Source organism: Haliotis rufescens, unplaced genomic scaffold, assembly GCF_023055435.1.
Source record: "Haliotis rufescens isolate VD_foot unplaced genomic scaffold, xgHalRufe1.0.p SCAF_5, whole genome shotgun sequence".
Classification (NCBI taxonomy): Eukaryota; Metazoa; Mollusca; class Gastropoda; order Lepetellida; family Haliotidae; genus Haliotis; species Haliotis rufescens.
In genome coordinates this window covers 44,114,430-44,129,751 of record NW_025964223.1, presented here as the reverse complement: position 1 = coordinate 44,129,751, position 15,322 = coordinate 44,114,430, and the positions used below count along the sequence as shown (strand labels likewise).

The window sequence follows — 15,322 nt, the reverse complement described above, 5'->3', positions numbered from 1 at the left end:
CGCAATTCGCTATGCAGAGTTGCGTCCCTTGGGAACGCCAGAAACCTATGATTGTGGGTTCGAATCCCGGTTCGCCCCGATTATGTTTCTAGGTTTGTCAGCACCGTACCCGTGCTCGTGGGCTTCACCGAAGTGGTAAACGTCTTAGACCTACATCACTTCGGGCTTTCCTCCCACATTAAGCTGACACGCCGCGATATAACTGGAATACTGTTAAAAGCGGCGTTAAACCCAAATCATTCACTCACTCACTCACTCACTCACTCGCTCACTCACTGTAAGACCATCGGAGGACTGGTGGCTCCATTGTCTGAAAGGTCGCAATTTGCTTGCAGAGCACCGTCCCTTAGGTGTACCAGCAGCCTATGATCATTATTGTACAAGGCGGATCCCTTTGCCACCACGTTTAAGCAATGTCAATACGTTATTGAATTCATCCGTGATCTCATCGTTGCGATATGTGTACAGATCATACACCTTGCTTAATAGCTGCTGTTTCACTACGCATATGTAAATGGCATATGTTACTGGGGTGAATACAGTGTTAGCCCTGGGTAACTCCACCTGTGATTAAACCCGTGAAGATCCGGGGTAGAATAGGTCTTCAGTAACCCATGTTTGCCGTAAAAGGCGTCTATGCTTGTCGAAAGAGGCGACCAACGGGATCGGGTGGTCAGGATCGCTGACTTGATTGATGCATGTAATCTTATCCCAATTGCGTAGTTTGATGTTCTCGATGTCAATCAATGGATTGTCTGGTCCATGTTCGATTATTTACATACCGCCGTAATACATCTGGAATATTGCCGAGTGCGGCGTTAAACAACAAACAAAAAAAACCTGTAATTAAATACCGTTTTCAGATTACGTTTACAGCCTGTCAGTAATACTCTGGTTGTGCAGGAATTTTGCCGGTAGATTTCCATGGTAACTCATAATCGAATCATTGGGGGCCTTAAGAATATGTATATATGTACTCTTGTCTCTGTCAACTACAGAGACTGATAGAAATGCGAAGCTATATGTATTTAAATCATCGAATCTTTTTACATCACATGACCTTCGCGAAACACTCCTTTGTCAGGTAAATCTGTACGTATCTGCAGATCCACGTTCGGTATACGTAACCATCGCCACATTATATACAGCTGAATGCTTAGTGAGTTTGCTTGACGCCGCTTTCAAAATTATTTCAGTTGTATCACGGTGAGTAAGATGTTGGAGGAAAGCCCGAAGTGATGCAGGTGTCAGATGTTTACCACTTTGGTGAAACCCACGAGCACGTGTATGTTACTGTCAAGTTTTCTGGTATGCAAAAGTGATTCATTGTAGTCAGTGAATTGTACCGCCGTACCCCCCATAAACAACTGAATGTACCTCTTCGTGGTCGAAGTTTGCAATAAATTTTAAAAAAACTACCACTGCTACCATATAGCTGTATAATTACCGATGCGATTTGATCAAGCCCTCACGAATTTTACTCTCTTGGTGCAGTCTTGTGCAGCAGGTTACTTGTTGCAGAGACACAACGTGGACGATGCTAAGTGGATGCAAGTTTTATTTTACATTCATATATTATAGACAGATATGTGATAAATACAATTGTTCATGTACAAAAAAGATCACAATGATATAAAAGTATGAAATAACATGTTTAAAAGTTCTTCACAAGAAGTTACTAAATGCTTAGCTGAGTATACGGCTTTACATGTCAGAGTATCAGAGTAGTATATTGTTATCACAATGTGAAACCGTGGACAAAATAGTACATATGTACAAAGACCACTTGATATATACTCTACTAACCCGTAGTATACAATATAATTAACTAATCCATACACAGTACTTATTCAACGATGCGCCATTGGCTGTCTGATATAACTTGATAATTCTATAATGACCAATCAATTATTTACGCAAACATATATGCGTGGAAGTAACATTACAAAATGGGATTTAGAATGTGGTCTACGTGAACAATTCACAGCGTAATGTTCCTGCATACGTACATTTCCCCCCCCAAAAAACATTTCTGAAACAGAATGTACGAAACTTTTATTTTGATAAATATTATATATAAATAAATTCATATCAGGCTATTAATCCATCAGGAGTAATTGCTTTGGAGTATTACAAGATAAGGTCGATGAGGGTATCAGTTAGCAATCTTGAGACTGAATTGTGAACAAAGAAACCGTATGGTAAACCTTGTCCTCGTCCTTGTCTTTCCTCTCATTTTGAATACATGTAAACTGTACATAAATCTGCTTCTTCTGACACCCGGACACATGGACACCCGGAACCTAGGACAACTGGACTTCAGGGCAAGGAACCACGACATCCCATATGCGAACGATAACCCACACAGCCAGTGTCCAGAAGTAAGCCATTTTCGTTTGGCACCAATGGGCCTGACACAGCATCAACACAGCATCAACACATGATGCCGACCATCTTCATCACTGCATGTTCTGGGAGAGTCTCAGACGAGGTCCAACTGTCAGTGCCACGCAGTTCACTCAGTAGACTTTGTACGTGGGCAGGTAGTTGACTGGAGGGAAGAGGATCTCGTGGCTGGGCTTGTACATCAGGGTGGAGGCGTTACTCTTGAGCACCAGAGTACTTCTACTGAACAGCGTCCTGTCCCAACTCCCGTCAGATGTTGAATCAGTTGACGCATCGGACTCTGGATCGCTCTTCCTCCGACTTGCTAAAATACAAAAGCGTTGTCTCGAACATTTAGTGTATCTATAGGTTTAAGATAGTTCCTAACTCAGATTTCTAGGAGGAAATACAAAATAGATGGATGGTGATGATGTATAAGGTGTAAGCGAGGCGGGAATGAAAATACTGAAATTTGACATGATCAAAACGCTCGCCTTCGACTATTCCAGTGTGTTGATTAAGTAATGAGAAACAGTTTTGTACTCGGCCAACGTCTTCAAAGGGATAGTCATACATGTATGGTTGAATGGTTCTCCCGTCATGACACCACACTTGCCGTCAAAGGCGAATATGCTTGTAAGAGGCGACTAACGGGATCGGGTGGTCAGGCTCACTGACTTGGTTGATGCATGTCCTCGTATCCCAATACTCGTGATATCAATCCAGACTCAGTTATTTACAGAAAAACAAACAAAACCATGACACCATAACTTCGTGAGCTTCTTGAGCACGGACTGATGTTGAAGGATATTGTTATTCATCACTCATTGAGCTAAATGTAGCTCGCGAACATCCACATACAATGTTTTATTTTGTGCATAGGCCCCATGACGAAAAAATGGCTATTCAAGCCATACTGACTGTGGAAAATTCAACTATTCGTAATGTTCCATAATGTTGATTCATCAATACCAATTAACACACTCACAGTGATAATATCGACAGACGCCAGCGATGGCTATGAGAAGGACTGTTCCTAGGATACATCCGACCACCAACCCTGAAACAGATGTTAGTAAATCAATATTACATGTGTGTTTAGCCACAATTGATATACTTCATTAAATGAGAACGTGTAGATGCCAAATAAAAAGCCATTTCGATTGTTCCTTACAATCTCAGTGTTTACAATACTGGCCGGAATAGTATGTAAACGTAACGACGACCAACATTTTGCAGAGAATGTGTAAAGGGTACACATAGTACATGTTGGACACACTGTATAAACAAATCATTTTATTATTGACCGCCTTCATGGTCCAGTGGATAGAGTGTATGCCCGGAGAGCTGAATGTCGATCGAGTCATACCAAAAGACATTGAAAGATGGAACTTGTTGTTACCCTGCCTGGCGTTCTGCACTAAGGGGATATAAACAAGGATTCGTCGGGTGGGAGTCAGTATGATGTGTCTCAATGGGGCATCCATGTTAAACTGCGGCATGGTATATCAGTGTGCTAGCACTATAAAACCAGTATTAGTCCTGACCAGTACAAGCAGACACACAAACACAGACGCGCGCGGGCACACGCACACCTTCATGCACGTCGCTATATAAGTTAAGTAATCTTGATGTTAATCGTGAGGATTGATCGGTCCAGAATACATCATTTGCAGACTGTGCGTCACAGGGATTGGATATAACGTTCAATGAAGATCCGGGGGTGACAATCTGTGTTCTGCGTTAGCGCATTGCGATGGCATGGGTTGTGCTGACTGACCCTATTTACAGGCAGGTGTTATACAGCTTGAACCGTTGTCGGCTATTACAAAACAAATGCTTTGTCTTGCATGAAATTAAAATGAGTTCCAAGCTACCTATGCTGCTCGTGTAAGAGGTGACTTATAATTAGTGGCCTGGTGTCCAGGCTCGGTGACTTTTGTTTGTTTGTCATTGTACCCTTACAGTGGGGATCATGGATCAATATATCAGTGACCTGCTGTTTGGTTCAGACTCGATTATTTACAGACCGCTGCCATATAGCTGGAGGGGGCACGGGTGGCCCAGTCGTCTACGGCGCCACAATTCGCTGCTCAGAGTTGCATCCCTTGGGCACGCCAGAAACCTATGATTGTGGGTTCGCCCCAATTATGTTTCCAGGTTTGTCAGCACCATACCCGTGCTCGTGGGTTTCACCGAAGTGGTAAACGTCTACGACCTGCATTACTTGGGCTTTCCTCCCACATTAAGCTGACACGCCGTTATATAACTGGAATAATGTTAAAAGCGGCGTTAAACACAACTTACTCGCTCACTCACTTATATAGCTTGAATATTGCTGAGTGCGACATTAAACGAGAAACAAACAATCAAATCATACAATCATCACATGGTTAAACATACCACTTACCTATAAGTTCCCTGGTGTCGGACACGGCGGCTTGTGGTGGTTTGGGCGTAAGTCCTGTAATATCACCTGTTGTCGTGAGGGTTGAGGTGCTGGACGTATCTTGTCCAGGACTCCCTGTGTTAGTTGTGTGTATAGTGGGAGACACTGTAGACACCCCGGGTACACGGGGAGTTAGTGTAGTGGAGGGTATACTGTTAATAGTGGATACATGTGGTGAGGTAAGCATGGAAGACGGGGTATTGGTTATGACAGAGGTAGAAGAAAATGTGCGGCCTCCAGAACTCGAACCAGATGGTACACTTGATGTGCCTGATGCCGTTGCTCCAGAATCTGTAGCAGAGCCCGTTATCCCGATCGCCGATGTGCTAGTTTTGACTCCACTTTCACTTGTTTCTACAGTTGTACCTGTAGCAGTAGTGTCTGTGACTCCGCCTGTGTTATCAGTTGTGCCTGCGGCAGTGTCGGTAACGCCAGCTGTTTTATCAGTTGTACCTGTGGCAGTGTCTGTGACGCCGTCTGTGTTATGAGTTGTACCTGCGGCAGTGTCGGTAACGCCAGCTGTTTTATCAGTTGTACCTGTGGCAGTGTCTGTGACGCCAGCTGTTTTATCAGTTGTATCTGTTGCAGTGTCGGTAACGCCGTCTGTGTTATGAGTTGTACCTGTGGCAGTGTCTGTAACGCCAGCTGATTTAATAGTTGTACCTGGGGCAGTGTCGGTAACGCCAGCTGTGTTATCAGTTGTACCTGTGGCAGTGTCGGTAACGCCACCTGTTTTATCAGTTGTACCTGTGAAAAATACCATCTGTTTTATCAATCCTTGTAGAGCCAACAGTGCTGACCGTTGATACCATATCAGAAGTATGACCTGTGATCCCTGTACCGCTGTGTGTTGATGTGTTCGGCTCTGGAGATGTTAGTGCAACAGAGTATCATACACGTACTACATGCATAGTTTACGTATTTACAACATATATAACAACATCATGCAGTTAGAATGATACAAACGTTAAATTCATTATCATTATGTAACCCTTCACCATTAAATATTATATATTATCATTTTGCACATTGTGGCAGTGTCTCTGACACCAGCTGTGGTATCAGTTGTACCTGTGGCAGTGTCGGTAACGCCACCCGTGTTATCAGTTGTACCTGTGGCAGTGTCTGTGACGCCAGCTATGTTATCAGTTGTACCTGTGGCAGTGTCGGTAACGCCACCTGTGTTATCAGTTGTACCTGTGGCAGTGTCTGTAACGCCAGCTGTGTTATCAGGTGTACCTGTGACAGTGTCGGTAACGCCACCTGTGTTATCAGTTGTACCTGTGGCAGTGTCTATGACGCCACCTGTGTTATCAGTTGTACCTGTGGCAGTGTCTGTGACTCCGCCTGTTTTATCAGTTGTACCTGTGGCAGTGTCTGTGACACCAGCTGTTTTATCAGTTGTACCTGTGGCAGTGTCTGTGACACCACCTGTGTTATCAGTTGTACCTGTTGCAGTGTCTGTGACACCAGCTGATTTAATAGTTGTACCTGGGGCAGTGTCGGTAACGCCAGCTGTGTTATCAGTTGTACCTGTGGCAGTGTCGGTAACGCCACCTGTGTTATCAGTTGTTCCTGTGAAAAATACCACCTGTTTTATCAATCCTTGTAGAGCCAACAGTGCTGACCGTTGATACCATATCAGAAGTATGACCTGTGATCCCTGTACCGCTGTGTGTTGATGTGTTCGGTTCTGGAGATGTTAGTGCAACGTTACAGAGTATCATACACTACATACATTCGCATTTACAACATATATAACAACATCATGCAGTTAGAATGATAAAAACGTTAAATTCATTATCATTGTGCAACCCTTCACCATTAAATAATATATATTATCATTTTGCACAGTAATATATGTATATTGTGTAAATTAGTGCGTATTAAGTGCGGGATTAAAATATACGTGAGTGATTCTTTTTAAGTAATGACATTCCTCGGCAAATCCATACTTACGGCATAAACAATGTCTTCATATTTCGAATGGGACCACATTAAACATTCCACCTCAGCAACTTCATTAGAAGTCTTTCAGTAAACCCGTTAGTTCTATGAGTAAAAAATATCTGCATATTGTATTTAATGCTTAAAAATTTGTAATTGAACAATTGAGTGAGTGAGTGAGGTTTTACGCCGCTTTTAGCAATATTCCAGCAATATCACGGCGGGGGACACCAGAAATGGGCTTCACACATTGTACCCATGTCGGGAATCGAACCCGAGTCTTCGGCGTGACGAGCTAACGCTTTAACCACTAGGCTACCCGACCGCCCCGTAATTGAACAAGGAATCAATTAGTCCTTGAGACCGTTACCTGAAGAAGTTGGAGTTGATGTCGTCGTTGTACCTGGGGATATGATAGCACATGTCATACAAACACGTCCCATTTTAATTCTGGAAACCCAATAGTCTCGGTCAAAGGTATTTACAAAATTAAACATGCTGTTTTCATGGGAACATACCAAGGAAGAAATATTTTTTTTAAATTGTTCAAAAACTCAATAATTACACTATTTCGCCCATGGGCGACGAGTCGCCCATGGGTAGGCCCATGGGCGAGAATATGTTCCTTTACTTAAAACTCATGTTTTATTTCGCAAATACATAAATGTATTTTTTTCAAGTATCATGACACAAAATTTAACTCATTTTAACTTAATTCAACGATTTTATAGCGTTATTAAAATATTTCGCCCATCGAGGAGAAAAATGTTTTGCCCATGGGTCGTCCCTTTGCTCAAAACTCATGTTTTTGTTTCGCATCATGTTTCTACAAGATTCGGGTCAATGATATACGAAGGTATGACCGAACAAAAATTAAAGGACACTTATGATATATATTGAGTGAGTCGTGTTTCAACTGTCAGTATTTCGCGCTTCAGTCTGTTATGATAATTTTGGAGGAGTCCAATATGATCATTAGTCAGATCGTAAATGTTTTGTTTAAGTGTTTGTTGTTTGTTTGTTTGTTTGTTTGTTTGTTGTTTAACGCCACACTCAGCAATATTCCAAGTATATGACGGCAGTCTGTAAATACTTGAGTCTGGACCAGACAATCAAGTGACTGATATCATGATCATCCATTCACGAAATTGGGATTCGATGACATGCATCAACCAAGTCAGCGGGCTGACCACCCGATCCCGTTAGTCGCCTCCTTCGACAAGCATAATCACACGTCTGTAATACAATGCACTTCACACAATAACGCAAAACCCAGAACCAAGGCTTACTCCCCCACAGCACGTAAACACACAGGGTAGTTACAACTGGGTAAAACAATAGACACACCCTAGTGGTGTAATGCCCGTTAAGAACCTTGAGCCACATTTTGACAGTAAACCACGACAATGTCAGGCCACACATCATGCATTATTCCAAAGTCTCCATGCACCTCGTGAAAGCACCACAAAATATGTGCAAACAAACTAAAATCACAGCCACACCAAAGCTTTCTAGAGTAACTCGCCCTAATCACATCCACCGCCTCTACATTTTGTTCTTTTTCCACAATTCTCATAGTGTGTTAAATATCAAATCTTTGCACATATCCAACAAAAATAAAATTATATCAACTAGAGTGATCTTTATACAAACGAGCCGACTAGACTACAAGCATAAGCTCCAGGAGGTGACCCAACATCTACACCAACTTCGTCCCTCGTATACCTGTAAACACTGGTTGACTTGGCAAGGCGGGGAGTAGCCTCCCCTGTATTTTCGTTGTTGTGATAGTAGTAGCTGTATTGGAAACATGTTTCAAATAGGGGATACATCACAAACAATAAGACGTGGTTCCTATCTTTTCCATATATTCCATACGACCAACAAGGGGTAAGTCCAATGCAATGCGCTGTGCCGCTGTTAGACACTTTCTATTTCAGTTCAATCTCCATGAACCTTTGTTAAACTATTGGAATATGTTAATGTCACTCTCTCAAACAGAGCAATGGTCATGGTGATATTCAGTGAAATGCAGTTATATTCGCAGTAATCAGAGCAAATCAATGCAAATAAGATGTTTCATAAGTCATATTGTCCGAATGGCAAAAGAACTAGAAGCTTTGTAAAAACAGGATCAGATTTTATGAACATTTATATGATAAGTACATCTAACTTAGCACGTCTTTTTGTTTTGTTATATCTTGTTGTTTAGTTATGGGTCATTCCATTATCAATCAAGGTAACAGCATTGCACTTTGTTGTGCACTCAACCAGAAAAGTTGTTATAACTAATGGGAGGACACTAGGATCAGTGTTTCAGTGTTTCTCTGTGATCATTTTATTTGATACTTATTTGCCTTTGTATGTACTTGGTTCTAAAAACCTATCATGCTCCACCACATATCAAAAACAATATAAATTGTAGATTTAACAATATCAATATAGTTTTGTATGAGAAGAAATGAAACTTTTATAAATTGTAACGTCAATTTTGTTTGTAACGGTTGAGGCTACTGTTTTGCCTCGTCATCGATGACATGATGTTATTCACTAAAGTGACATGACTTCACGTTCTTCCAATTTCAAGAAGCCATCCAAAGATGTGGCTGTGTATACATGACAAGCACGTAGGGCAATATTTACCTTTAAAGGGAGGGAAGGGTAGAATCGCTACGGTGGCATTATCCCGCCGGAACGTATTCCTCGCGGTCACAGAGACAGGTGATACCGTATCCCTACTGGATGAGTCTGAGGATGCTGGTTGTGTTGTTGCATCTGTAGTGGATGCAGATGATGAGAATAGCGCGGGTGCAGTTGTTGTTGAACTACTGGATGAGTCAGATGTTGACGTAACGTCAGGCGGCGTCGTATCTCGTTGTAGGGACGTTGTTGGTGATACTGTTTGTTCTGTCGATGCTGAAGTAATGGGCGATGTCGTATCTGCCGTCGTTGTTGTTGTTGTTACCGTTGTCGTTGTCTCTGTCGTTGTGACCGGAGGTGCAGTGGTGGTCCGACGTTTTAATGGAAACGCATCAATCGTGTTCATGCCCCGTCTTGTAGTTGTTGACGTTGTTTGAAGCTGTTCACCGCATATGACATCAACAACTAAAATGTGTAGTTTTAATTGGTATTAATACACAATCCCAATGTTGCATATTAGTACGTGAGAGACGATAATGATGAAACGGCGCATTTTAAGCTATATCACGACGTTTTTCTTAGATTACATCCTGGTCAGTAGGGCTACCACGAGGACACGGGTATGGTGATGACAAACCTAGTATCTTTATCTGGGTGATCAGGGATTCGAACCCAGGATCATATGAGTGCGACGCGTTTGATGACATCATGGCAATCCCCAATGTGTTAAAAAAAACATATGATCAATTTTGTCAATACATAAATTGAATGTCGGTGCTATGATGTGTCATACACGAAACTGATATAAGTATACATTGGTATGACATGTATGACCATACATTGGTAAGGTATAATTTCTTTCTTTTGTATCACTCGCGCAGCATCCGCTGTGATACATAGTTTTTTAACATACACACACATACATGCACACACATACATGTATTGATGTACTTGTGTTTTAAGTAAATTATACTGTCAAAATTACATGTGTGTGTGTGTGTGTGTGTGTGTGTGTGTGTGTGTGTGTGTGTGTGTGTGTGTGTGTGTGTGTGTGTGTGTGTGTGTGTGTGTGTGTGTGTGTGTGTGTGTGTGTGTGTGTGTGTGTGTGTGTGTGTGTGTGTATTTATGTATTTATGATAAAGTACAAGAAATATTAGTAGCAAAAAGAAAACATACCCGTCTGTGCTGTAAGAAGAATGCAGTATCCAGGATCAGGGCTGTTCGTCGTGTCTGTCCTTTTGATAGTAAAACTGAGAGGGCCTCTGTTGTCGACTCGTTCATTTACCGTGGAAAATCCATTTGGGTTATCACAATTCCAGTTATAATTGGCATTACTCAGTCCAGCATTGAAAAACACATCTGTGAACTTGCATGTTGTGGGGTTCAGTGTGCTGCTCGGGGTCACAGTAACAACAACGGGTGAAGAGGACTCTACTCTGCAAGAACACTCGAGGTAGGCATCCGCCATGCCTTTTGAGTCTAGGTAGGCCCCAAACACTTTTAGTGATTCTGCTGTACACATCTGCAGCACTGACGAACAATTGAAACAATTACATACAAGAAGACAGAAAATAATAGAGTTGTAAACATACCTTCTAGTACTGGGAACAATAAAATAAATAGATATAGACACAACCTTAGTATACTGTTTTGTAAGAATAGAATATAAGTACATGTCGTAAATATAATCATTTAATGAAGAGTGCTTTTGAAGTAAATTGGACGTTTAATTCATATTATCAAAACTATACTTCCCCTAAAAGATTAGTTCTGTGACTTCCACATGGCTTTATAAGTGTTACGTGGGACATGTGTGGGTTTCGAAGATCACAAGAACAAGTCAACAAATAAATATACAAAATTGATTATCAACCTTCTATCAAACGACCAGTAGCATCTTACCCGGTGTTCCGTCATCTGGGCAGGCAGAGCGAACAACGTGGCCTGAGAGGAGCAGGGATGAAAGAAGATATCAGACAGTAGGGATCAAGATGGCCTCCAACTAAAACCTCCACAGTGACTTGCAGGTTACGATAGGAACAGGTATTCGAAAAGAAGTAATTAAAGAAAATAAGGCTGGGAATTTTTAGGCTGTTTTTTCATTTTTGACCTGACAACAACACAAATAGCGAGACAGATCAATTCATTTGGTTATCCCAGTTCCAGTTATAAATGGTATTACACAGTTCATGATCAGCATTAAAACACACATTAGTGAATTTCAGTAATTTATGAACAATATGTTTTTTTAATATTACAAGATTTCCCACAGTTATCAATACGAAGTGGAGGTTTTGGTGAGCATAGAAGTACGAATAAAAAAGGGCGAAGCGAACATGCAACAACATGTAAAGAACATATAGAACAGACAAAACATGTACATCTCTAGAAGGGGCAGTTAAGACAAGATAGACATTGATGACTGATACATGTAACTGGCACAATGAAATGAATAAAAATAAGACGTGAAGGCAAGTATATATAGCAATATTATATCTCTGCTAGTTGTGTGTGTGTTAAATCAAAGTTTGAGACTACTGACACGGATGCTCATATTAAGACCACAATAAACTTAGTATATATATTTAAAGTATATATATTTCGTAATTCATGTTCACGTTATTTGTATGTTCACAGACATACTATATCTACATCCACACCCTAAACATGCAGTCCTGAAAAAGCATTCACACTGTGTTTGTCACCCGCACACTTAAAATGTAGTCCTGAATTTTTTTCACATTAAACATGTAATCCTTTCCGCTCAGTAAACACTTAAAACGTACAGTCCTTTCCAAACTGTATCTCTGACACAATAAACATGTAGTCATTTCCACACAGTATTGTTCACATACAAAACGTATAGTCCTTTCCAAACTGTATCTCTGACACAATAAACATGTAGTCATTTCCACACAGTATTGTTCACATACAAAACGTATAGTCCTTTCCAAACTGCATCTCTGACACACTAAACATGTAGTCACTCCCATACAGTATTGTTCACACACAAAACGTACAGTCCTTTCCAAACTGTATCTCTGACACAATAAACATGTAGTCATTTCCACACAGTATTGTTCACATACAAAACGTATAGTCCTTTCCAAACTGTATCTCTGACACACTAAACATGTAGTCATTTCCACACAGTATTGTTCACATACAAAACGTATAGTCCTTTCCAAACTGCATCTCTGACACACTAAACATGTAGTCACTCCCATACAGTATTGTTCACACACAAAACGTACAGTCCTTTCCAAACTGTATCTCTGACACACTAAACATGTAGTCATTCCCACAGAGTATTGTTCACACATTAAACGTGTAGTCGTGTTCACAATGTCTCTCTGACACACTAAACATCCTTTCCGCACAGTATCTATCACACGCTAAACCTATAGTCCCTTCCACACAGTGTTTTCAACACAAAAGCGTGCAGTCATTTCCCCACTGCATGTTCCACACACTAAACACGTAGATTTTTTTTCCACAGTGTATTTTCAACACACTAAACATGTAGTCTCAAGCTCACTATATCTCTCACACAAAAAAGATTGAGTCCTTTTCACATTGGATTTTGCATACACTGAACGTGTATTCCTTTCCAAACTATCTCTCAACGCTTAACGTGTAGTCCTTAAATTTCTAAAAACTGTATCTTTGACACACCAAACGTGTCGTCCTTAAAGTTTCCAAACTGTATGTCTCACACAATAAACGCGGCATGTACACACAAACTGATCATGTAGTCCTATCCACAATATGCATCTACCACACACTAAACATTTCATCTCATAAACACTGCATACCTCAAACACAAATCCCTTAGCCATTTCCATGTTGCAGATCTCACCCATGGATCCTTTCGTACTGCAATCTCATCTCGCACATTATATAATTGTTGTAGTCGCATTCACATTGTATCATTCAAACACATAGCAAAGTTCTATCAATGGTGTATCTCTCAAATATGAAAGTTATGTCCTTGGCCTACATCTCACACACTAAACATTCTTCCCTATCAACAGTTTACCTCAAATACTGATCACCATGCAACATAAAGACTTATCCCTAACACATTCATTATTTCTACAAACCCACACAGTATGTCACACAATATATTGTTTTATAAATATTTTACTTAACTTTCACACTCTAAACATATAGTCTATCCGTGTTGTATTTATCATGCCTGAACACTTAACAATATCCACAATCTATACGTAACCCACTGCAGAATCAGGTCGAAGACATCACAGAGAAAACAATATCTTGAGTATACAGTTCAGAATACATAGCATGTATACCTGGTATGTGAAAAGCCCATACTCACCAACCAGGAACAATGTATTCCCCAGCAGCACAACAAAGGTCAACCCATTACACGTTTTCATCTTGGAATGATCTCTTACAATACGACAAGCAGTGAAGTCAATACTCTTCGATCAGCGTGACGAAACTGTTCCCGATGTACACGAGGAAATACAGTAACATCCATGGTAGATCCCCTCTCACTGGATGTGACATCCGCAACAGATCTCTGGTGGCGAGTTCAGACAGTTGTAGTCAAAAGGTTCCTCAAGTATGTGACGCAATCAACCCCGACAGAAACAACGTAACCTCCATTCAAACGGTGTGAAAGTAACATAAACCTAACGTAGCAGAGTCATTCAGGTGCTGCTACGAAATCGTTTCAGTTTCCATACAACTCTATTCATGCACTCATGTTTTCACAGACCAATGGCGTTAAACCATATAAAAGCAGTTCTGGCTTATTCAAATACACTCGCGAAGATGAGGATTGCTACACAATGTCAACGTCAATATAACGCTATACGTACAGCATCCAATGGAAGCCGCAGGCCTAACATATATATTTAAGCAAACTGACGCTGAGATGACTACCGCGGTATGTTGTCAGAACGGGTGGAGCATTGGTGGACAAAGGCCCACATGTTAGAAACAGTATAGATAAGATGACTGGCATCCAGCTTAGCGGATAGTAAGATTGTGATATATGTTTCTGGATGTTTGATGTCAATTGGAACACGCCCTGTGTACAATACCCTTGTAGTGGATATCGGGGTGGTAATACGGGTGGTGATTAAAGGGGAATCACGTTCCTGGAAGTTGATCTACTCGTGACTACCCTATCACAAGTAAATATTACGACATCAAGAGCTATATATTTACATCGTCTAACATTGACATCATGATGTTTATGAGTAAGCGGTGTGAATGTTTGTGACGGAGTAATCTGTTTGATTATCGTGATTAGTTACTCGGTCATAACGATGTGGTCGTCATGGATACAAGTTCCGTACATGTATCAAGGATGATGGGCGCGGGGGTCATCAGGTCTTGTTATATCCGGGGGGCACGGGGGGCCCAGTCGTCTGAGGCGCCGCGATTCGCTGTGCGTCCCTTGGGCATGCCAGAAACCTATGATTGTGGGTTCGAATCCCGGTTCGCCCCGATTATGTTTCTAGGTTTGTCAGCACCATACCCGTGCTCGTGGGATTCAGTGGTAAACGTCTGAGACCTGCATCACTTCGGGCTTTCCTCCCACATTAAGCTGACACGCCGCAATATAACTGGAATACTGTTAAAAGCGGCGTTAAAACCCAACTCACTCACTCACTTGTTATATCCGAAAGTCTAAGGTGTCCGTATTTATTGAGTTGTGTCCCGCTACCGTGTTGGGATCTCGGCTAAGGTTCGAATCTCGTTCGTTTCGGCGAATATGACCTGGTTTTAACACACATTATTCTGACATACTGTGCTTTAACTGAAATACTGTTCAAAGCGGTTGTAAACCAAACTCACACACTACTCATTTTCATGTTCATTTTGTCATACTTGACTTCGTAATAGGGGTCATTCGATATATCAGAC

General features: G+C 41.2%; 1 protein-coding gene across 6 annotated transcripts; it reads right to left on the bottom strand.

Moving 5' to 3' along the window:
• Positions 1-1,556: 1,556 nt before the first annotated feature.
• LOC124140005 (putative per-hexamer repeat protein 5) lies at positions 1,557-14,838 on the bottom strand. 6 transcript variants are annotated; one of them, XM_048384403.1, is made up of 10 exons: positions 13,761-14,838; positions 11,324-11,365; positions 10,598-10,951; positions 9,425-9,886; positions 8,507-8,578; positions 7,152-7,184; positions 5,906-6,409; positions 4,796-5,581; positions 3,374-3,445; positions 1,557-2,710 (listed from the first exon to the last, which is right to left on the bottom strand). In XM_048384403.1, exons 1-10 carry the CDS (start codon positions 13,819-13,821, stop codon positions 2,520-2,522), a joined length of 2,577 nt encoding a protein of 858 aa, XP_048240360.1. In that variant the 5' UTR covers positions 13,822-14,838; the 3' UTR covers positions 1,557-2,519. The 6 variants fall into 6 exon arrangements, with proteins under 6 accessions (XP_048240360.1, XP_048240361.1, XP_048240363.1 ...); XM_048384404.1 differs by having other exon boundaries at positions 5,948-6,409; positions 13,761-14,837; XM_048384406.1 differs by having other exon boundaries at positions 5,990-6,409; positions 13,761-14,837.
• Between the last annotated feature and the right edge of the window lie 484 nt (positions 14,839-15,322).

Excerpts from the sequence above, each read along its gene's own strand:
- LOC124140005 (XM_048384403.1), bottom strand. The coding sequence starts at position 13,821 with ATGAAAACGTGTAATGGGTTGACCTTTGTTGTGCTGCTGGGGAATACA. Across the intron at positions 7,185-8,506 it reads AAGTCAACCAGTGTTTACAG|GTACAACGACGACATCAACT; the intron begins GTATACGAGGGA and ends TCATATCCCCAG. Across the intron at positions 6,410-7,151 it reads ATCAACTCCAACTTCTTCAG|GAACAACTGATAACACAGGT; the intron begins GTAACGGTCTCA and ends TATTTTTCACAG.